Source organism: Centropristis striata, chromosome 4 (genome assembly GCF_030273125.1).
Source record: "Centropristis striata isolate RG_2023a ecotype Rhode Island chromosome 4, C.striata_1.0, whole genome shotgun sequence".
Classification (NCBI taxonomy): Eukaryota; Metazoa; Chordata; class Actinopteri; order Perciformes; family Serranidae; genus Centropristis; species Centropristis striata.
Window position 1 is genome coordinate 32,980,920 of NC_081520.1, and position 24,218 is coordinate 33,005,137.

General features: G+C 37.1%; 1 protein-coding gene across 1 annotated transcript in view; it reads left to right on the forward strand.

Annotated features, from left to right (window-relative positions):
- Positions 1 to 19,158, forward strand: part of dner (delta/notch-like EGF repeat containing) — an 86,500-nt gene extending 67,342 nt beyond the window's left edge. The window contains exons 8-13 of the mRNA XM_059331255.1: positions 7,055 to 7,288; positions 13,150 to 13,272; positions 14,716 to 14,829; positions 16,915 to 17,046; positions 17,216 to 17,462; positions 18,490 to 19,158. Of these exons, the coding sequence (XP_059187238.1) occupies positions 7,055 to 7,288; positions 13,150 to 13,272; positions 14,716 to 14,829; positions 16,915 to 17,046; positions 17,216 to 17,462; positions 18,490 to 18,601 (962 nt within the window). The 3' untranslated portion in view covers positions 18,602 to 19,158. The remainder of the gene's footprint in view (positions 1 to 7,054; positions 7,289 to 13,149; positions 13,273 to 14,715; positions 14,830 to 16,914; positions 17,047 to 17,215; positions 17,463 to 18,489) is intronic.
- The last annotated feature ends 5,060 nt before the right edge of the window (positions 19,159 to 24,218 follow it).

A 24,218-nucleotide genomic window follows, 5' to 3' on the forward strand; every position in this document is an offset into this window, starting at 1 on the left:
TTCAGCCTGCAGGGATAGAAGGTAATATTTTCACCCCTGTTTGTTACCCTGACAGCAGCGCCTCTCAAAAACCAACAGATTTCCAGAGAGAAATAACAACTAAATGTACCGTGAGATGTTGCCTCAGAGTGGGCTCACACGACAGGAGTGTTAGGCGGATTTATCCCTAATTCACCCCTCATGACAACCGAGGGAGAGATCTGGTCTGGGGACTTCAATCAGTAACGATATTCAGCCCAGATTAGCTGGTTACATGAGGGATTTACAAATCCAGTCTCAAACCTCCTGAACTGACTGTATCTCATCCACTAGTTAAGCCTTAACCCATTGAGGCCTAAAACGCCTGTAAAAAATGGCTGTAAAACCTCTAGGCGATTTTAAAACAACCCCCTAAAACCTGAAGTTTTTCTGGAAATTCAATAGAAGTGTCAACGTTTCTACTAAATAATAGAATTCAGATAGAAATGAAATTCAAAAAGTATTTGAGAGCTTATACAAATACTACAAAACGACATATCCGCTTTCCCGGCTTTAATGGGTTAATAGGGCACTCATTGAAATACTTGCAAATTCCAAATTTCAACCCTAGAGAATATTGGAGAATATTACATACTGCCAGAATGTGTAAAAAAACATACAGACCCGGGGAGGGAGGTAATATTTTGAGAAAAAAAGTTTACAAGATTAAGGTGTCAAATCTACAAGAAAAAATGTGCAGATTTATGAGATTTAAAGTGGTGAATCTGGGAGAAAAAATTAGTTTTTTTCCCCACTTTTGTCTCGTAAATCTGCGACTTTTTCGAGCAGATTTGCCACTTTAAATCTCTTAAATCTGCACCTTTTTTCTTGTAGATTTGACACTTTAATCTAGTAAATTTGCAACTCCCCAGCCCCCCGTTTGTATTTTTATTTTTATTCATACTTGGCCTTCATAGTCAAGTTCTCCTCCTACAATGTGGTTCTACGACCTCACAGAAAGTATGTTTAATATGGAAGACTTTTCCATGATATTCTAATTTATTGAGATGCACCTGTATTACAGGTTTAGGTTATTTGTAGCTTGGGTTGGGAAACAAAACTACAAGGTTAGTTTAGGTAAACATAGTTTGACTTAACTTAACTACAGCTGAACGTAAGGTAGTTGCAACAGTGATGTAGAGCATGAAGTAGCGAGGCACTTAAGTTTATTTACATAGGCAACTTAAAATAACAGTATTGACTGATATCTCGCCATTTTCCATGGTTTTCTTGATAATGATTTTGGTTATTATCAAGAAAACCATGGAAAATGGCGAGATATCAGCTCTAAATTAAACTCTTATGAGCTATTTTTATTGTTATCATTATATTTGCCTGGTACCTTTCGTTGTACCAGGCATTAAAATTAACAAATGCAATGAAGAAAACAAGAGTGGTCTAATAATTTTTTCCATGACTATATATGGAATGGTTTTAGGACAGTCTCTGATATCCTCTGGTATGTAAGGTTATATTTCACAATATAAGATTTTTGTGGCCAAAATAATTAAAAATTACAATATTAATCCATAATATAATCAGTCAAATTAATCTTTAATCTTCAATCATGTTTTTTTTGTTTTTTTGCATTTTGTCCCATTTTTAACAAATTAATTACACTCAAAATACAAATGTAGGGAGGTAAAGAGAGTCTGTCACTATAAGACAAAGAAGAAACAAAAATGATAAAGCGTGCTGAATTATTTACATAATATTATTATATGTGCATTATTAACATGTTATCAATATTTAATTTTTTCATTTTCATACTTAATGTAAGTACTGGTTTATAGCAACACTCCTAGTAGTGGTTATTTTTAAACCTTGTAAAGTGTTCATGTTTGAGATTAAAGAGAAGAACATCTGTGAAGTTTCTTCGTATCTATGTAATGAAACATTATTTACAAATCAGTTCAGATTTAAAGCTCCTGTAGTCTGAGCCCGGCTTTAATCAGACCTTATTGCTATTTATGTTATGTTTCCAATTTGCTGTGAATGGAAATAAGATGATAAAAAACAACCGTAGAATGAGGCATTGATGAAGGTTTCCACTCTCTGACTGCCTTTCCCGGTTTTTAAGTCTCAGTTCAAAAGCAAAGTGATAAAGAAGTCAAAGCTGAATGAATACCATTAATAATACGAATTTCACAGATGTGCTTAAGTACATTTTGCACTCTGACTCCTCAACAGGGACCGCCACAATCATATTAACTTTCTTTCACTTACACACACGCTCACACTTATACACAGTGACAGAAGAGGAAGTGTGAGTGTCAGTGCCTCCAGTCAGAAGCAGCAGCAGGGCGGGGGAGCGAGCAGGCAGCTAAATATAAACCGTTAACTGCTTTTAATGTTGGCAGGTTTGATTGCCGGCAGCAGGAATGAACAGACTCCTCTATGTCAGCCAGGTCCCATGTCACAATGTGTCTGTGTGTGTGTGTGTGTGTGGGTGGGTGTGGGCATCTTTTGATGCATAGATAAATATTTAGACAAATTAACAGAAAATGTTGAGCTCAAAAGGTGGAAGTTCTTACTTGGAGAGAAGAGAAGAGAGCTGGGAATTAAACCATGATGAAACAAATCATAACATGCGCTTTATGCAGGAGCGTGTTAAACGTGTGTGTGTGTGTGTGGGCTAGCATCTTTGAAAGCAGGGGAAAGGAGGTTGTGAGAAGGCAGAGGAGTGAGAAAGGAACGAGATATTTGGGTGAGATTTGCCTCTCTGCTGCTGAATGATAAATGTCCTCCTCACACGGTGAAATAAAGTCTCGCAGATCAATGGATGCTTGAGAGAGATCTCTTCATTAGCTCAATGGAGTGGGTGCACTCCGGTGCAGTCAGCTCAGGGATTTACTACGGTGTTGCTGTAAATCAGAGAACCCACGCACACTATTTTGCAGAGAGGTGTGTGTGTGTGTGTGCTGTGTACACACACACACACACACAGAGTCTTTCTCTGCTCTGCAGTACAATGGCAGGCTGCTCTCATGAAGAAAGGGGAGACGAAGGGGTGAAGAAAATAGGGAGGAAGTGTATTTTTAGATGAGGCAGATAGGTAAAAGCAGCAGAGGCTCCTACACTAATGAGAGGAGGCGAGGAAGAAACCAGTGGCTTAACTCTCAACCAGTCAGCGGAGTGAAATCATGAAAGAAACCCAACCAGCCTCCTTCAACACAGTAGTTAAGACATTCCTGTCAACAGCAGCAATTCGGTTTTTTTTGTGCGCCTAACAACGAGGAGGAAGGGATAAAAGAAAGCACATTATGTGGTGATTTTGGGTGGTAGATGATGACAGAACAAAACCACTCGCTGTCTTTTCTCTCTGTATATTATCTTTGATCAGTGCTGTCACTCTCCTCACATCTGCTGCTGCAAAACTGGGTAGTCACAAGGCTTAAAGGAATAGCATTCGCTTTTCCCTGAGAGTTAGACGAGAAGATCTATACTGCCCTACAATGCCTAACTGCAGTAACTATGCAAAGGGTAAAAGTGAGAAAAACTGCTTTAAACTTTTTTAACGTTTTTAAACTGGCCAGCCAAATGGGTTATAGGTAGGTAAGTGATATGACACTTATTTCTAAATGTATTGATGATGCAATATTAATGCTCATAAATCATGATGATTTATTTGACCTTTGACCCCAAAAATGTATTTACAGCACTCTGGTTTTGCTGTAAAAGGTTCTAATAGTAATGTTAAGTGCAGTAACTACAAGTGTGTTGTCTTCTTTCAGCTTTTATATTTTGTTTTCAGTGAATAAACATTTGTGTATTTAAAAGTGTTTAACAACTCTATTCAAAGATTTGCATATTTTAGGCTTAATACTACAAAGTAATTTTATATTTTAGTCTTGTTATAATTCTATCTCACTTTTTTACTTAATCACTATGTAGATAATAATTTCCCTATCAAATAAAATTATAATTTATATTATATTCGTCTTCACTATTCAACACAATGAAGAAATACAAGGCTACACTGAACCACTGACAGTCAAAGCAGACTAAGTGCAATTACTGCGCTTTGAGTTGGATTTTGTAGTTACTGCATTTAGGTGTTGTAGGGCAGTGTACCACTCTCATGTCTGTCCCTTTATGAGTATGAATTTTCAGCAAGCAGACTGTAAGCTTAGCTTTCTGTAAATATTGGAAGCATGACCAAACATGTATTACATATTAAGCAGAGGGTCTGGAAACTTTGAGCATTAAAAACTTCATTTTCTGCCTTCCAGTGAGTTTTTCTGCACCGATTTATGACTTTTTGCAACAATTTATGTGGGAAATGTCTTTAATTATATAAAAGAAAACAAAATATTCAGGCTTCAGGTGACAAAATGAATAAACAAATGCAGTGGAATTAAATTCAGCAAGGCTTTCAGACAGTCTGTTCTTTTTCGTTATCCCGGCTGAGTCAACATACATGTAGGCAGGTTTTTCTCTTCTGTCCTCTTTTGTGTCTTCTTTTTGGGAAAGTAATCTTTTTAAATGTGCATGCAACACCTGTTCATGGCAGTTATGCATTAATTAATTTTAAATAATGTATAAACCCCCTGGACTTTAATAACTCATGTGTGTTACAGCAAGATTTCTGCACATCTTCAAAACTCTCTGCACATTCAAAACTTATCCCACACATTTGTGTTCTCTCAGAATTTGAGAATAAAGTTGTAATAATTTGGGAGAAACGTTAGTTATAATTTAATCCACCATCCCAGAAGTCTGCTGTGCTGCTTTTTGGTCACACAAATGTTAACTTCACTACCTCTAATAAAGTGCTGCACAGCCTCTTCATGCTATTTAAGTTAAGACTGTAACACAAAGTTCCTAGTTTCGTAACGTTATGATCACAGCTAGAAAAAGCACCTGCAACATGCATCAAAAACAGGCGGCAACCTCCAGGTCTGAGCATGGAGGCAAACCAGGAAGTGCCTTAAGCTGCATTCTACCAAAAATTCCAGCAGGGGGGTGCTGCAAAAACATTTCGGTCCATTCATTTCAATACAAACTGAGAAAACTTCTCACTTGATTTATTACCTCAGAATTTTTTTTAGGACAACACTATAGTCTCAATCGCTAGTAAAAAATCTTCTTCAAGACAATTTGATGTTAATAGTGTAAATAATGGCCCCATTTAGAAGAAAATAGAAGGTAAAGAATCATATGATTTGGGGCGTGGCTACCTTTGATTGACAGGTCACTAACAAGGCGAGCCGTCATCAGGAGAAAAGCAGAACAATGTGTATCCGTGGCAACAAGTCAATAAAGTTATATATAACGTTCTATACATAAAAAAGGACGTTCAGCGGTTTGGTCTCATATCTTTGACCCTTTCACTGTATTTTCACTTAATGAAAATAAGTTTTTTAAAATAAAATTTTTAATGAACATTTTGTTCATTAAAAATGTCTTGTTCAGCGTTTGGTTGGACTAACAGATACTCCAAGGAGTCGCTGTTCATTTTTCTGAGGTAAGTAACGAACATTTTGGTTTTGCTAGCCAAAACTAACATCCCAGTTAATGTTCCAGTTAATGCTAACATGAATTAGCAGTGACTTCTCTCAGTCAGGTTGAGGTGTAGAGAGGCTGTAGTCAGTGATCAGATCCCTCTCGCTCCTCCACAGTCTAAATATGGTCTTCTCCCCGTATCGGAAACAAGATGGCAACACAAAATGGCGACGAGTGTCACGTTGAACTCGATGCTTCCAACAGGTAGTCCACAAACCAATGGGTGACGTCATGCTCACAACAAATACATGGACTCGACCCTGACACATCCTCTATATCCAAATTATTACCAGGGACAGTTCACTTAATTCTTCTCTCTTGGACACAGCTCACCTAAACTGCAGAAGTAGTATTTTACCATTGGACAAAGCTAGCCATGTGCAGTAAAAGAACCAGGTTAGTGGTTTCCCCCTGCTTTCAAACCTTATGCTAAGCCAAGTGCCTCCTGACTCGAGATTCATACTAAACGTACATTTGACTTGTTAGAGTGGCATTAATATTCTCATCTAACGTTCAGTAAGAATGCACATTAGTGTTTTTCCCAAATAGTCAAACTAATAAGCAAGTTCTAGCAAGACTTGTTAGCTGAAATAATTGCAGAAAAGATCATTTGGTTTAGTCTAAAATGTTACATGATAGTTTTGTGCAAGTCAATGTAATGCACTTTTAATCAATCTGTGTACATAACATAAGATATTATTTTCCTTCTCCAGAATTTTTAAAAATTTTTGCTTCAAGAAAAACATGACATGTCATCCTATGGTTACTTCCTCTCATTTCTAATGACCTGCACTGTACAACTTTGCATCTATGTGGGATAAATTACTGCATTACGGCAGGAAATGTTGTGTCTGAAGTTTGTGCACATATTTTTTTACTCCCTCTTGCAGCGCCATGAGATTTAATTAGTGTAGCCACACTTAATAAAGTGTGCATCACTTTAGTTAAGTGGCTGAAGAGGCTGCAGATGGAACAAACATGATTGCTGCTGCCCTCTCCATGCTCTGAATGCTCTCAAACACATGGTAGGCAGTTGCGAGTGATAAGAGTCACTTGATTCATTAAAGGCATCAAGGTTATATTTTAATGTTAGTTTAGTTTGTGTAAATGATTTCAAAACAGAATAAAAAAGACAAAACTAACCATACATTTAAGTCAAGAGGTTTTTTGCGTGCCCCTCCTGACCACTAAACAAACTTCTTTGTGAGCTTATTTGCATGAAGGTGGTCTTTGTGGGCAGAAGAGTAGGAGCGATTTCATGCCAAAAAAAGATGTCACATATCGCACTGCACCACCTGATTTGCATAAACACAACCCCTGCTGTGCTACTCTGCCTCCCTTGATGGTCACAATGAAACTTGAGAAGACTTTCGTCTGACTTCAGCCTACAGAATTGGCGATAAGCCTGCGCTTGTACCTCAGTTTTTTTGCTCTACATGTTGTTTAATGTTTTCTAGTTAACACTGAGTTGTATTTCCCTCTCTGTCCAACCATTTCCACACCCTCATCTCTGTGTTTCTCCCTCTTGCAGGCTACCAGGGTCCTACCTGTGAGCTGAAGGTGGACCCGTGTGCCTCCAGCCCCTGTCACAATAACGGGACATGCTACGCTCAGGGCCCCGGGCCCCTGGGGTTCGGCTGCAGCTGCACAGCAGGCTTCACGGGCCCTACATGTGCCCAGCTGGTGGACTTCTGTGCCCTAAACCCCTGCGCCCACGGCGTCTGCCGCAGTGTGGGCAACAGCTACAGGTGTCTGTGTGTCCCAGGTGAGCTGCAGTGTCAGTTATCTTAGCGACTGGTGCTTTTAGTAAAGGCTCAGGGTGCTGTTGACTGCTGATGTCATGGCGCTCTGGGCATTAACCCTTTATCGGGCAAAGAACTATATTTGGTAACTTCAGGTAATATTTCGAGAAAAAAGTTGCAAATTTACTAGATTAAAGTGGCAAATCTACAAGAAAAAAAGTCGCAGATTTTAGAGATTTAAAGTGGCAAATTGCGCGAAAAAAGTTGCAGATTCATGAGAAAAAGTGGGAAAAAACAACTTTTTTCTCCAAGATTCACCACTTTAAATCTCATAAATCTGCACATTTTTTTCTCGTAGATTTGCCACTTTAATCTTCAAAACTTTTTTCTCAAAATATTATTTTCGTGTGTTTTTTTACACATTCTGGCAGTATGTAATATCCTCCAATATTCTCTAGGGTTGAAATTTGGAATTTGCAAGTATTTCAATGAGTGCCCTATTAAGGGTTGAGGGCCAAATATAGCTAAAGTCAGTTAGAGGTAGGACACCTCACCTTGTTTTTAATTATATCTATCCGAACAGTTAGGTAGACTGCAAGCTACAACCCGATTTTCATCAATATTTAAAGGTGTAGTAGAACTACACATAAATGAGCTATTCTTGCTAGTAGGCTACCACAACTATTATTTTGGGAAAATCTGCTTTTATGTAATTTATGTGAATTTCTTTGACATACAGTCATGAAAAAAGAATATTTAACCACCCTTGTTTTTTTTTTATTCTTGTTCATTTTAATGCCTGGTACAACTAAAGGTACATTTGTTAGGAAAAATAAAATGGTAACAACAAAAAAGCTGATATCTCATCATTTTTCATGTTGTTCTTGATAATGATTTTGGTTATTATCAAGAAAACCATGGAAAATGTCTAGATATCAGCTCTTAATTTAAACTCGTATGATCTTTTTTTGTTGTAATTATTATATTTGTCTAAACAAATGCACCTTTAGTTGTACCAGGCATTAAAATAAACAAGAAATTGAAGAAAACAACAGACAGGTTTTTTCCCCAATTTTTGGACATACTATAATATGGTGTTTTCTGTCACTTTTTGGAATGATTATACTTTGACATGCATCAACAGACTCTAATAAGGCAACTTCAGGAATTTGGGCATTTTCAAATTTTATGACCTTTTTCTGATTTCCTTCTTTTTTTTGCCATACTATAGTATGCCAGGGTTTTTTTTTTTCAGTTTTTCGAGATCCTAAAATGTGGTGTTTCTCTGCCATTTTTGGAAAGAATATACCATAACATGACTCAACAGACTCTAATAAGGCAATTTTAGATGTACCTTTAGTTGTACCAGGTATTAAAATGAACAAGAAATTGAAGAAAACAATGGACTAATATTTTTTTCCATGACTGTATACGTCTCTTAAAACCTCTTGGGCCTTTGCTTGACACTCCCATTCAAAAATGCATCCATAGCTGTTAGATCACCTTCTCCATCTTGCTGTGCATCTCTCACCACTCTAAATCCAGCTTTACAAGCAGCACATAAAGCTTAGTGATAAGTGAAACGATGGTGACTTTAGCATGGGCTCAGACTCACAGGAGCAGTAAATATCGTCTGGCTGAACGATGAGTTATTTTTAGACAGGACCATTGTGTCGCTTGCACCGATGACTCTGTGATGAAATCAATTAAGTGGAATGATGACTTATCATTATCCATTGTCTTGCAATTACCTTGCTGGGATGGTGAAATGGATGATTTTCCCTGTGGCCCATAAACATAATTTGACACTTTGCCCCCACTGCTTTCTGTTTATACCATCTGTCAGTCTGAATGTATGAACCAATCGCCATCTGGATCTCTTACTTGATGTCCCCATTAATTCTCCTGCATCAGCAGCCTATACTGCAGTATCTACATTTTTGGTAAAAACTGAGTTATAACTAAAAATTAACTTCTTGATGTCTGTTTTATCTGGTGACAAAATTTTAGATTTAAATTGCTTAAATTCAGAGAAATAATGATATAAAAAATTGCTACAAAATCCAACTCGAAACTTAAGCAGACCACAGTAATTGCACTTACCACGGTCTGCTTTGGATATATACGGTATACGAATTTGAACATAAAACTAAAGCAGACGGTCTGCTTTGACAGTAATACAGTGTAGCCTTGTTTTTCTTCATTGTGTTGAATAGTGAAGACAAGAATAATAGAAATTATAAGTTTATTTGATAGGGAAATTATTATCTAGATAGTGATTAAGTAAAAAAAAGTGAGATACAATTATATTTTTTAACATAAAAATGACATCATCAATACATCTTAGAAATAAGTGTCATATCATTTACCTACCTATAACCCACTTGACTGGCCAGTTAAAAATCATTAAAGCAGTTTTTCTCAGTTTTACTCTTTGACTAGTTACTGCAGTTAGGCTTTGTAGGGCAGAATAGCTCTAGCTTCTTTTGTTCTCTCTATTGCAGTATGGCTTCTTTAGTCTCTGCAGGACACAGACAAAGTGCTACACAGCTGTTCTAGCACTTATTGATTTGAATTTGGAATGATGTACAAGCTTATTTTCTCCCTCTTTTTCAAACCAGTTTCCTAAATATTTGAACTAAAAGAGTTGCTTGAGTCGATAATCCCTCCATAAGCCACGTTCTCCGTGCTTTCACTCTTGCTGTGTCTCAGTAATGCGGAGCAGTCGTCCATTGCTTTCCAATTATTCAAATATCTTTTTTTCTTCCACACAGCCTCCGTCCTTTTTTCTTCTATTTTGCATTTCTTTCATATTTTTTTTCTTCTCCTCCTTGTCCCTTTGCCCTTCCTTGTCTTTATCTTCCCACCGCTTACCTCACAACACTCCCCTTTCATCCTCTGTTGTCTGGTTGCCATGGTGAAGCAGTTGCCTTATGTGTGTGTTTGTGTGTGTGTGTGTGTGTGTGTGTGTGTGTGTGTGTGTGTAGCGCCCAAATCAATTGTCTGTGTCTGTGACTGTGCTGGTTGAGCAGATGCTGCCATCCAATCAGATGTCTCCACTCAGACCCCCCTGTCTAACGGGATTGGTGAAATTGGTGATTTGTAATTAGCATCGCAGACATAACAGTAAACACACACACACACACACACACACACACACACACTCACACACACAATGTTTTGAAGCAAAATTGTTGACCTTTTCCCCACCTCATCAGAATGCCAGCTGGTGTCTGAGGTTTGAGCGTGTGTATGCTGTGTACGAACGTTCATATTTGTGTGTGTGTACATGAATACAGTAGATTCTGTGCTTATCTGCTGTCTAAGCGTGTGATTTAGTGTTGCCTAAATGCCTGCTGGCTGTGTGAAAGAAGGCTGCTGGGGAGCCGATATGTAGAAGGATCCATCCTTCAGCTCCCTGTAATCTGGCTCACATGAGAAGCTGCCAGCCCACCAGCCAGCCCACAGAAAGCAGACTGAGTCTTGGAAAAGGCACTTGACATTTCTCTGGCATTTCACAGAGCGGACCCTAGAGGCTCTAACCAGGCTCCTCATTAATTCCCCCTCTCTCCTTCCCCCAAACACACGTTAGCTAAGACCTAAGACCCAGGGAGGGTTTGTTGAAACTTTGTCAGCACTGGGACCTAATCGAGAAATGTAGTCAAAGTGGGAGCGAAGCTAATGAAAACAGATTGCTACACTAGTCGTGTTCGGACTCAGAAGACGTTGGTCGCCTGGTGATTTTGTTTCTTAAGTCGTAGATGGTGGAGCATTTTCTGGTGTATACAAATGATCAGTGCATATACATACATTACAACTATTTGTCAGCCTAATTACTGAAGATTTAAATACACAGCAACTCACTTACAAAACACATACTGACTCTCACTCTATGCTTCAGTCTCTTCCTGTGTTTCTAATGGTTGTCTCTACTAGGGCTCACATTATATCAGATCAGTACACAATTAGAATTCACAATATTAAAGATTAACTGACAATATATTCCAATATATTCTTCTAATATCTACATAACTAACCCACAAACTGCAGTAGTGCACGCTAGGGCTGGGCGATATATCGATATAAAAGATATATCGATATATATTTTTAAATGTGATATGGAATTAGACCATATCAGATATATCGATATAGTTCAAATTTGCGCTGTGATCCTTTCTCCAGGCAAGCTGCGGCCTTTATTTAAGATATTTTTTTATCTAAATGTGCACTTTATGGAGCTTTGATTTTTTTTTTTTAAAAGGTACTCCTGTTGTTATTCAGTATTTATGTTCACTTAAATAAAGAGTTTCAATAAAACTACTTGTGACATGTCATATTTGGCTTTGACTTTGACTGATATATCGTTTATCGATATTCAGCCTAAATATATTGCAATATGAATTTTGGTCCATATCGCCCAGCCCTAGCTTAACAGATACAATCTGTGCATTACACTGTGCATTTTCCTTTTTAGCCTTTGGATATTACTAAAGAAACAGAAGATGAATGTATTGTCTGCTACTCATGCACTGGCCATGTTTTCAGATGTTGCAGGCTTATTCTGCCTCAGTACACAGCTGCCATCCTATGGAAAACACAGTGCACTGCATGTCATTTGACCTTCTGTCCAATGCGATTAAAACTATATGGCAAAATACTCTATTGTCCCTGTATAGTCATATGTTTTCACATGCAATTAATACTTTGATTAGTATCTGTAGTTATTTGATTCTAGGCAGATTAAAATATGTGTCTTCTTGTGCATTTCTGTCTGACTCAGTAGTGAACAAATACATTATAAATTAATGTAGGAAATTCACACACACACCTATGTACACTTTCTCTCTCTTTACAGATTAACAAGGCTACACACACAAGTGTTATCTTATCTTAATTTTCATGATGATTTCAATCCATGGCGGTCCCACATCATTGATAAATGCCACACCACATGCAGATTTTAAAGTTATGTTGAGGGTCAGTATGTGTGACTGACTTATACAGTGGTGGAAAGTAACTAAGTACATTTACTCAAGTACTATACTTATGTACAATTTTGGTACTTGTACTTTACTTGAGTTTTTCCATTCTATGTAACTTTATACTTCTACTCCACTAAATTTTGAGGCAAATATTGTACTTTCTTATCCACTGCATTTAGCTGACAGTCTTAGTTACTTTTCAGGTCAAGATTTATCATAAAAAAACATGATAAATAGTGATCAGGCATTTAAAACAGTATATCAAGTAGTTGAAATGAGCCCTACCTTGAGAAATTAAAATGCTGCTTACACAAATGCAATATTAATCCAATAATATATTTGGAACATACACGTCGCCCATAAAGTTGGATTAAAATATTTTTTACCTCTTTCCATGAAATGATTGTGACAATGTGATTTATTGTCGACAGATGAAGTGTATATCTTCTCAAAACGTTAATAATCAGTCTCTTCCAAACATATCACAATGAAAATGAAACCACAATCAACAGAGGATTGTGCCTGAAAACAAAATTATTCCAACTTCATGGGCGACCGTGTATGTAACAATCTAAGTGTGTCCATTCTGCATAACGAGTACTTTTACTTTTGATACTTTAATTACATGTTGATGCTGATACTTTTGTACTTTTACTTCAGTAAGTTTTGAATGCAGGACTTTTACTTGTAGTGGAGTAATTTCAAAATGTTTTATTAGTACTTTTACTTAAGTAAAGGATCTGAATACTTCTTCCATCACTGGACTTATACTAACTGCATATCACAGCCAAAGAGCACACATTCTCAGCAAAACCCTCTCCTAGATAAAGGTAAATACTTCAAAAAATGACTGATGACTCGAATATTAATATATGCTGTATATGTTTATGTGTCCCATTAAGGCTACCATGGCTTGTACTGTGAAGAGGAGTACAATGAGTGTCTGTCCGCCCCCTGCCAGAACTACGCCACCTGTAGGGATCTTATCAATGCCTATGAGTGTGTCTGCACACCACAGTTTGAAGGTATGTATGTGCTTGCGTGTGATTTTGTTTAGATGCAGGCACCCATCTGTAAGTTGGCTTTTCCTCTGCATATATGTCTGAAAATGTCAAAAAAGTTCATACTTCAGTATGCCTAAAAAATGCTAAAAAGGGCCATATTATAGTATGTTACAAATAAAACATATGCATGGCAAAACATTTCAGGAAGGATGTCATCAAATTTTAAAATGCCCCAAATTCCTATAATTGCTTTATTATTATGTTGAGTCATGTTGTGATATACTCTTTCCAAAAATGACAGAGAAACACTATATTTTAGGATCTCCAAAAACTGAAAAAGAAAAATGCCATATTATAGTATGGCAAGAAAAAAAAATCAGAAAAAGGTCAAAATTTGAAAATGCCCCTAATTCCTGAAGTTACCTTATTAGAGTCTGTTGATGTATATTAGTATTATCTTTCCAAAAATTACAGAAACCAACAAATTATAAGATGTTCAAAAACTGGGAAGAAAAAAAAACGGCATACTAAAGTATGACTTTTTAAAAAATATATAAAATGTAAAAATGCCCCAAATTCCTAAAGTTGCCTTATTAGAGTATATACTATATATACAGTCAGGGAAAAAAGTTTAAGACCATTGTTTTTCAATTTCTTGTTAATTTTAATGCCTGGGAGAACTAAAGGTACATTTGTTTGGAAAAATATAATGATAACAACAAAAATAGCTGATAAGAGTTTAATTTAAGAGCTGACTAGTGCAGTGCCTGTAGGAAGTGTGTATTCATACATTACATGCCACACTACAATGTCTACAACTCCATAAAACACTTACTTTTCATAAGGTATGAACACCATCCAACACATACACATTGAACATTGATATATTTGCTGGAAATATGAATGAATATTATTGTAAAATTGAACCTTGTAGCGCACTTTAAAACTCCGAAAGATGGGTAAGCTAAATAGACTTACAGATGAGATGAGTCAGGCGTGGAAATCCAGAGCAAATTGGGTTACTGACTAGGTCAAGGCCTATCACACGATGGGGCGGAGCTCCACTAAAAGGCGTCCGATCGAAAACAGTGCAATGCGGCAACACGTCCTACGTAAACAATGATATTTTGAAAAATGAATTGAGAAATCTTCAAAATCGAGGATGCAGCCTTTCGTGCAATGCGCAAGCCACATATGGAATCTTAGTTCAGTCTGACAAACGGTCTGCGAGATATGCCCTAGACACACACACACACACACACACACACACACACACACACTTCTTGCTTTTATAGATGGATATTTGTCGAAACAAATGTACCTTTAGTTGTATCAGGCATTACATGAATAAGAAAGCAAGGACAAAACAAGGATGGTCTAATATTTTTTTCCATGACTGTAGACTATCATGTGCTGGTTTTCATGTGTGTGTGTGTGTGTGTGTGTGTGTGTGTGTGTGTGCAGGCAGACACTGTGAAATCTACAAGGATCCATGTCTGAAGATGCACTGCCAGAATGGAGGCCACTGTGAGAGTACAGGGCTCAATGTCTCCTGTGCCTGCCCACCTGGATACCTGGGTGAGCACTGGTGGCGTGATCAGACTGAACAGCAGCAGATTAACTGCCTATTAGTACGAGTCACACGAGGTGGTTATAAGGATTAATGCCAGGATGGCAAATGATGCTTTTAATAGACTGCATTAAAACAACAGCATTCAACCATGATATAGAATAAAATGAGAGTTGCCCCTCCCATGTGGTTTTGAAAACAGCTGCATCAGGAGCAGGGTTGGGGAGCAATAGAAAACAAGTGACAGGATTACAGGGACATCTCAAATTAATTTAATTCAAATTTTCTGAGACACTGAGTTTTGTGTTTTCATTATCTCTAAGCCAGAATCATCAAAATTACAAGAAATAAAGGCTTGAAACTTTTCACTCTATGTGTAATGAATCTATATAATGTATGAGTTTCACTTTCTGAATTGATTGACAAAAATTATTGAGCTTTTTCACGATATTCTAATTTTTTGAGATGTACCTGTACATCTTTAACATACAAAATTGGGCGCTACAGGAATGAATTCTTAAACCCAGAAGTAAGTTAGCATTTTAGCACAATGAAATCTAACCTTGTTGTGCTTCATAAAATATGTCAGTAAATACACCCACTTGTGAGTTTTTATGTGTCCTTAAAAAGGCGGTTGTTAACAAGGGGCTAAATGAGACTACAGAAGTTGTCTGGGACATTAAATGCCATTACACCAGGCACAGACAGGAACTCTCTCACTAGTCTACCTCAAAGCCTCTAGTCGTGTTTTTCAGTGCTCTTGCAAACTCTTGTAGATTGTAGATTAGGTTAAATTAAAACAAATATTAGAAGGATTCACTAGCTTGTCAAAACCGCTGGGTAGCTTGTTGAAGACCGTCTGACGCTAACAGTAGTGAGGTTAAAGTCATGCAGTAGTTTACCAGAGCATAACGTTATCTTTTTATTACGTGGCTGCATTAATGACATAAAAGTGGTGTTCATTGGTGAAGATTATCCTGCTGAACAAAATGCATAAAGATCAGAAACGTGTGTTTGCCACAGAGCTTATTTTCTGCCATGATCCAAAATCCAATGCAAAAATCCCAGAGGTGAATTCTCAATAAACCCCATGGGGATGCTACTTCTGGGTTGGCCTACAATAATACGTAATTTAATTCTCTATAAAGGTCATGCTTTCTGCTGTTCGTCAACAGAATTACAGAAAAACAGCAATTTTAATGACACTTGGTGGAAGAGTGTAGCATGGGTCCGAGGGAGAACCCATTCAATTTTGGAGCAGATCCAAATCACGACGCGGTTACACAAACTATTTTTCACTTTTGTTCACATTGCAAATAGGGCATAACCATGGTGGAGATCTGCCATCTCCCAGCATCTTGACATGAAAAGTAATTAAAGCTGTCAGCTAAATGCAGTGGAGTAAAAGGACAACAGTGGAGTAGAAGCATAAAGTTACAGCAAATAAAAAATACTCAAGTTAAGTACAAGTACCTCAAAATTGTACTTAAGTACAGTACTTGAGTAAATGTAATAATAACTTTATTTATATAGCACTTTTTAAAAACAGCAGTGCTTCGACAGAGAGCAATGAATTACACAGAGAATGATGCCGCAAGGCTAAAAACAATTCTTACGTTAAAAGAAAACAATAAAAGACAGAGCAGGAATAATCACAAAACATTCTCAGATACACAGAAAATAAAAGGTAAAAAAAGTAAAAAAGTAAAATGTAAAAGGAGTGGTGAGATAGAAAGCCTTACATAAATGCAAGTATATAACAATGGTTTTTAAAAAGTGATTTAAAAAGAAAAGACACTTCTTTCTACTTAGTTACATTCCACCACTGAAGACGGTTTATGACCACTTGTGACTTATTCCGAAGGTAATCCAAAGTACTTAGAATATATTACTTGATTTGCGTAATCTAATGAAATTCATTGCCATTTACGCATGATTTCAGTAATCTGCAGTAATATTGTTTTAGTTGTAATGTAATTTTAAGGAAACCCTGCCAACACTGACCCTGGAGTCAGAATACTGTGAGCCTCAGTTTCTGCTCTTGCCTTTGTTGCTCTGCTTGTTTTTAAACCCAACCTTACCTGTCCACCCAGGGGAGAAGTGTGAGGTCGACATTAACGAGTGCGAGTGCAACCCTTGTCACCACGGAGGCACCTGCATTGACCAGTCAAATGGCTTCACCTGCCATTGTCAGCCTGGGTGGGTGGGGCCCAGCTGTGAGATCCGTAAGTCAGCCTGTCAGAAACCTTCTGCTCTGCTATTAATCTCAAACCTGACACGAGGAGAGCTACATCCATGCCTCTGTGTGTGTGTGTGTGTGTGTGTGTGTGTGTGTGTGTATGTGTGTGTGTGTGTGTGTGTGTGTGCGTGTGTGTGTGCATGTGTGTGTTTCAGATCTGCAGTGGAAGCCAGCACACACTGAGGACACCCTGACCAACATGCCCCGCCACTCCCTCTACATCATCATCGGAGCGCTGTGCGTGGCCTTTGTCCTCATGCTCATCATCCTCATCGTGGGCATCTGCCGCATCAGCCGCATCGAGTACCAGGGCTCGTCACGCCACGCCTACCAGGAGTTCTACAACTGTCGCAGCATCGACAGCGAGTTCAGCAACGCCATCGCCTCTATCCGCCACGCCAGGTCAGTGACTGCCAGGATTTGAATATATTGAATCACAACAATTCCAGTAGGGGGTGCTGACAGCGGCTGCAAAAGCATTTGGGTCCATTCATTTCAATACAAAATGAGAAAACTTCTCACTTGATTTATTAGCTCAGAAATTTTTTTCAGGACAACACTATGGTCTCAATCGCTAGTAAAACATCTTCTTAAAGACAATTTGATGTTAATCGTGTAAATAATGGCCCCGTTTAGAAGAAAATAGAAGAAAAATAATCGTATGATAGTATGGTAGAAATTGAAGAAAACAACATGACTGTATATTAGATGTATTGAGGAAAATCAGGTTTTAGCTTGCTGTCTATTTTACCGAAGTCAAAAACTGACTGACTTTATTCTTGTCATTTTGACATAGTGCATAATGATTTTTTTTCTTCCTTACCTGGCCCTAATCCTCTTCCGTATCTAGGTACTATATCATTACTAAAAGTATCAAAACGCTCAATCCACAGAGAAATGCACACTGTCCATATTCAGAAACTGTGCCTTAGAACAAGCAGTATAGTTGTGATGTCATAACTATACTATACTGTATATAGGTAGAAAGTGCCTCTACAGTCATCCCCTGGCTGCGGTGACTGTGCATAGACCATAGACTGTATAAAACTCATAAGAGTTTAATTTAAGAGCTGATATCTAGACATTTTCCATGGTTTTCTTGATAATGGTTTTGGTTATTATGAATAAAACTAGATATCAGCTCTTAAATTAAACTCTTATGAGCTATTTTTTGTTGTTATCATTATATTTGTCCAAACAAATGTACCTTTAGTTGTACCAGCCACTAAAATGAACAATACATTGAAAACAATGGTCTAATATTTTTTTCCATGACTGTATGTAAGTTTCAACCAGCAGTGGTCAGAGATACAGTGGTTTCCTGCTTGGTGTTAACAAGAAAACAAGGTCCCAGACTTAATGAGCGACCATGTATTTATTATATTATATTTATAATATTGATGCACCCTTGTTATTGCTTTCCTATTAGATTTGGCAAGAAGTCCAGGCCCGCCATGTACGATGCCACTCCCATCGCCTATGAAGACTACAGTCCTGATGACAAGCCGTTGGTTACCCTCATCAAGACGAAGGATTTGTAAAACACCACCATCCCAGCACATCACAAGCTGTACAATGCACACATACACACATACAAATACATGAACACACACACATATATATATATATACAGAAAGTCAGTATAAATCTTGAAGTATTTCTTAAGAAAAAAAAATAACAACAGCAAAACAAAATTGAATGTAAAATGGGTTAAAAAAAAAATCCAAAACATACTCTGTAGTTTAAAAAGAACAATATGGAATTTGATACATCTATTTTCCTGTCAAAGTCCACGATAAGGCTTTATTGTAGCATAAGAGCATACTTTGCATTACTTAAGTTATTGATGCTGGGCAACACTACCAGTAACCTCTGCTGTACAGAAGTGATGACTGTAGTCTGCACCAGACTGTCCATCTGTCGGCAGCAACCCACGAGCCTAAATCTCTGTTTAAACTCAGCAGACAGAGCTGACAGCCGTCCTTAAAGGTGTGGTAGAAATAGGTGCACTCCTCTCGGTGCATACACTGTATCTTTTTCTATATCTAAAAAAAAAAAAGAATCTGCAGTAGGTTGCCTTACTTCGTGCATGGTTAGATTAGATGTTCTCTCTGCGTTATTTTAAAAACTATGGGCGGAAATATGTGCCACCAGAAACTGAATTTGAATTATTTATATTTGAATTTGAATTGCTTAACTTGAGTGATTGCATGAAAAAACTGAATTTGAATCACATCATTTGAATTTGTATTGTTCAATTTGAATCATTGCATTGAAAAACTGAATTGTAATTTGAAATTTAATTCATTATTTTGGAACTGAACATTCAGTTCTCACAATTCAAATTCAGTTTGCAAAATAAAATTTCAATTTTCTGCGATGAAGATACACAGATACACAGAGCGCCTCTTTTCGGCCAATCAGCACCTCCGTTTTTTTTTGGTAACATTTGTTGCCACCCAGTTGCCATAGTGCCTGTTCGGCCAATCAGCACCTCCGTTTCCTTTTGTAACATTTGTTGCCACCCGGTTGTCACTCCCCACGAAACGGAGAAAGAAGTTAGACTGGCTTGACCATGGATGAGGCTGGAATGGAACAGAGGTGCTGATTGGCCGAAGAGGCTCTCTGTGTATCTTCGTCGCAGAAAATTGAAATGGAATTTTGCGAACTGAATTTAAATTGTGAGAACTGGATGTTCAGTTCCAAATGAATAAATTAAATTTCAAATTACAATTCAAATTCAGTTTTTCAATGGAATGAATCAAATTTAAGGATACAAATTCAAATGATGTGATTCAAATTCAGTTTTTTAATGCAATTATTCAAGTTAAGCAATTGAAAGTCAAATATAAATAATTCCAATTCACTTTCTGGTTTCACATATTCAGCCCATAAAAAACCTTTGTACTTGGTTGTTGTTGGGGTTTTTTTCATCGCAGGTGTATTTCTCTCTGTCGAGATTGTGCCAAATATTTCCTGGGGGGTAATTTGTGGTTGGTAGATTAAATACACACACGTCTTAAATACTAGTCACACAATTTTTCTTTTGAAAAATTACATATATGTCCTGTTCTCTACATGCAAGTTTCTCAATGGTGTATGAATAGTAAAGAAAAGTGGGTTTACTGGAGTACTGTGACCCTACCATCCTACTGTATGTATTTCAGTGATATTTAGGATAATAGGTAGGTATATTTCTAAATGCACAGAAAAATAGTTGGTTTTACTCAGTGTACCTGTTAATGCCAGTGTACAATTTCACCTCTAGTATTAAAAATGTTGACTAGTTTCTGGCTCTAGGGAGGAGAAGGAGGAGTCTGAGAGGGATGATATCTACTCCAGAGTATATGTGCTTCAGTGTCCCGCCAATGGAAAACTCTCTGTCTGTGCAGCTGTGTTGTTCCTCTCAAGGTCAAGCAATGTTTTACCAATAGGCTCAGCTAATCCTCCGTTGTTGTTTTTTTCTCTCATTTTAAACACAGCGACCACATGATTACCTATTATCTATGTTGAATGATGTAAACAATAAAGATTCACCCCCAGTACTCGCCTGGTGTCTCATGTGAAGTATGTTGTTGTTCTCTGCAGCGATAACAGCAGGTGGTGGTGATTGCCTTTAAATGACCTAAAAATATGTTTGTTTGTTTTTTCTTCAATGTAGAATTCTCCGGTGCTCCATTTTTTTTGCACTGCATGCATCATTTTGGGCAGAGTGTTATCTGAAAGTCAAGTTAAATAGTGGTGCAAATAGAAATTCTTTACAGGTAACATTTTGACATGTCAGAGTACGAAAAGCACAGGTGACTAAGTTCTTTGATAGTTTTATACAGTCTATGGTCTCTGCACAGTCATTGCAGCCAGGGAAAAATTATTAGACCACCCTTTTTCTTCAATTTCTTGTTGATTTTAATGCCTGGTACAACTAAAGGTACATTTGTTTGGAAAAATAGAATGATAACAACAAATATAGCTCATAAGAGTTTAATTTAAGAGCTGATATCTAGACATTTTCCATGGTTTTCTTGATAATAACCAAAATCATTATCAGGAAAACCGTATAATTATTGAGGATAACCTCAATAGATAAATGAGAATACAATATGAGAAAATGTAAGAGATGTCACACTATTCCATAGTTGATGCTGTTGTCTGTTTCCTAAATTTTAGTATTATGCAGAAACAGCAGTTGCATGAATTTAAACCAATGAGTAGATAACTAATTGGATCATTCCAGTTCATTTCAACCTGGTGTATTACACATACAGTCATAGAAAAAAATATTAGACCCCCCTTGTTTTCTGTAATATCTACCAAAGAAAATGTCTGGATATTAGCTCTTAAATTAAACTCTTATGAGCTATTTTTGTTGTTATCATTATATTTGTCCATACAAATATACCTTTAGTTGTACCAGGCATTTATGGGAAAACTCCAGTTTTAAGTAAGAGGAATTTTCTTTAAGTCAGATATTAATAGGTGGCACAATATCATGCAGCAATACGTTTTAGGCTGAAATTATTATATTCAGTGGAGTACATTTACTCAAGTACTGTACTTAAGTACAATTTGGAGGTACTTGTATTTCACTTGAGTATTTCCATTTTATGTAACTTTATACTTCTACTCCACTACATTTTGAGGCAAATATTGTACTTTTTACTCCACTGCATTTAGCTGACAGCTTTAGTTACTTTACAGGTCGCGATTTAACATAAAAAAACATGAGTTTAAACACAGTTTAAAGTTTAAAATGACATTTTCCAAATTAAACCTCACAACAGAATATTAAGTAGTTAATGTGAACCCTACCTTGACAAAATGAAATCCATAAATAATAATCATCAAATAATATATTCAGAATATATAAAACAATCTGAGTGGGTCCATTCTGCATGATGAGTACTTTTACTTTTGATACTTTAAGTACATTTTGATTCTGATACCTATGTACTTTTACTGAATTAAGTTTTGAATGCAGGACTTTTACTTGTAGTGGAGTAATTTCACAGTGTGGTATTAGTACTTTTACTTAAGTTTGGGAACTGGATACTTCTTCCACCACTGATTATATTGTTTTAAAAGCATGGATCCAACATTCTCTACAGCGTCCGTCTTTCTGCAGTATCCCAAGGTCAAACCCACCAGACTGAGCCGTCAGCCGTGGGAAAGCCCTTTTATGGAGTGTTGCTAATGTGAACACCCTCAGTGACCTCAGGCTTTGTCCAGATGTCCCCATGTAAACATCTCTAAATACAGACTGAGACTGCAGAGTCGTGTCGCTCAACACACCTACATATGTTACATGTGCAAACAAACATGCACATACACACACATTGCAGGAACACCAGATGTTATTGATGGCTCTCACCTTTGTTTTCGGTTTGCTTTGGAGGCCTCGTGTTTGCCCTTTGACCTCAGTTTGCCCTGGAGGGTCAGAGTATTCACAGAACACATCGTCTATTACAGAGATTCTCAGTCGCTTTCAAGGCCTCCACCTTGATAAACTGAGATTCCCACACAGGGCCTGAAGCAGTGGTGTGGCTTTACTACAAAACAGTATCGCTTTTCATTAAAAAACACAGAATTATTACCCATTAGTAAAATTATGTACAACATTTAGGCACCAGTTACATTCATTCTTTCAACATTTTCCACCAAATAATGGATGATGCTTCAGTGGATTCCCAGACCGCACTTTTAGAATAACAAGGTTGAAAGAAAAAACAATCCCAGTTCACAGCAGCCAGGCTGAGTGAATGTTTTTGGTACAGCTTGTTTTTTGAGAAGCTTAAGAAGATCAAAATGTGTGGGCATGACTGTGGCATTTCACCGGAGACTTTGTCCTTAGCTGGCTTTGTGAAACTTGGGAATTATGAGAAGAAAATATTTGAGCTAACCACGTTTTTACTACCACAAGCCACTGAAATAATGCCATGTCATTTATATTGAGTTTTTATATGATCATTTCCATTTTAACTGCATTCCTGCTCTGGCTGGCTACTCTGGTCTGGATGACTAATCTTGAAGGCCTTGAAGTCCTCTTAATAATGGTGCATCATTTTTACATTAGATGAATATCGGTACTTGTGCATGTTTTTATCCCAAAATTGTCAGGAGGAGATGAAGCTACTCAATTGTTGTAGCAGCTCATTTTCTGCCACTGTGTTATAAGAGAATTCAGCCGTTTTCTTAAAGTCAGAAATATAAAAAAACAGAGTTAATCACATAGGGCTCCATTTAAAGAATTTAAACCAACTCTTCAGTTGCACTTTGGAAATGTGCAACAATCATTTTACAGATGCACATAAAGCAGTTTTAATTTATTTTTGGCCACTTGTGGGCATGGGAGCAAGACCTAAACACAACACTGACGTTTAAAGCTGACATACCAAATGTGTTAGCAAACAGTTGCCTTTGACATGTCTCAACGTATTTTAGGCAAAATTCTCTCTAAAAAAATTAAATATGTTTTTTGATGTACTTTACGGGAGAAAAATAAATGAACAATTGAAGAGTCAGAACTGTTTGTCTAGATTTGGTTCAGTCAGAGTTACAGTATGGGACATTAAATCATCCACCTTTGCTCCTTTTTTACCCTCAGGTGTGCATAAAATACAGGTAATGAACTGATTCATAAAATCCAAAAAGTATCGGTCAGTAGGAACCATAAAAAAATTGTAGATCATTATTGGTTATCGTTTGAAAACAAAATCAAGATGATACATCCATAGTATTCTGGTACGGAAACAGTGGCTCTTCAGTGGCGGTTCTACACAGGGACCTCCAGGGGCCACTGCCTCTGTGAAGAAGCCATGGGCCCCTGCTGTCTCCCCTGTTTCAAATTAATAATAAAATGATCAATTTATAACGATGATTGACAGAACAATTCTTACCTATTTTTTGTTCAAACAAAATCTCATTGCACACAAAAGGAACCCAGAATGTGTACATTGTATAATAAAAGCGTGTGTGTGTGTATATATATATAAGATCATTCGCACTGTAGTGCACTTGAAAAAATGTAATTGTGCACAAAGATGAGAAATGTCATTGTCATACAAAAATAATTGTATTATAATTATACAAATATTTTTTTTTTTTTAAATAAAGGTTTTGAATGCTTAATAGAATAGAATAGAATAGAATAGAACAGAATAG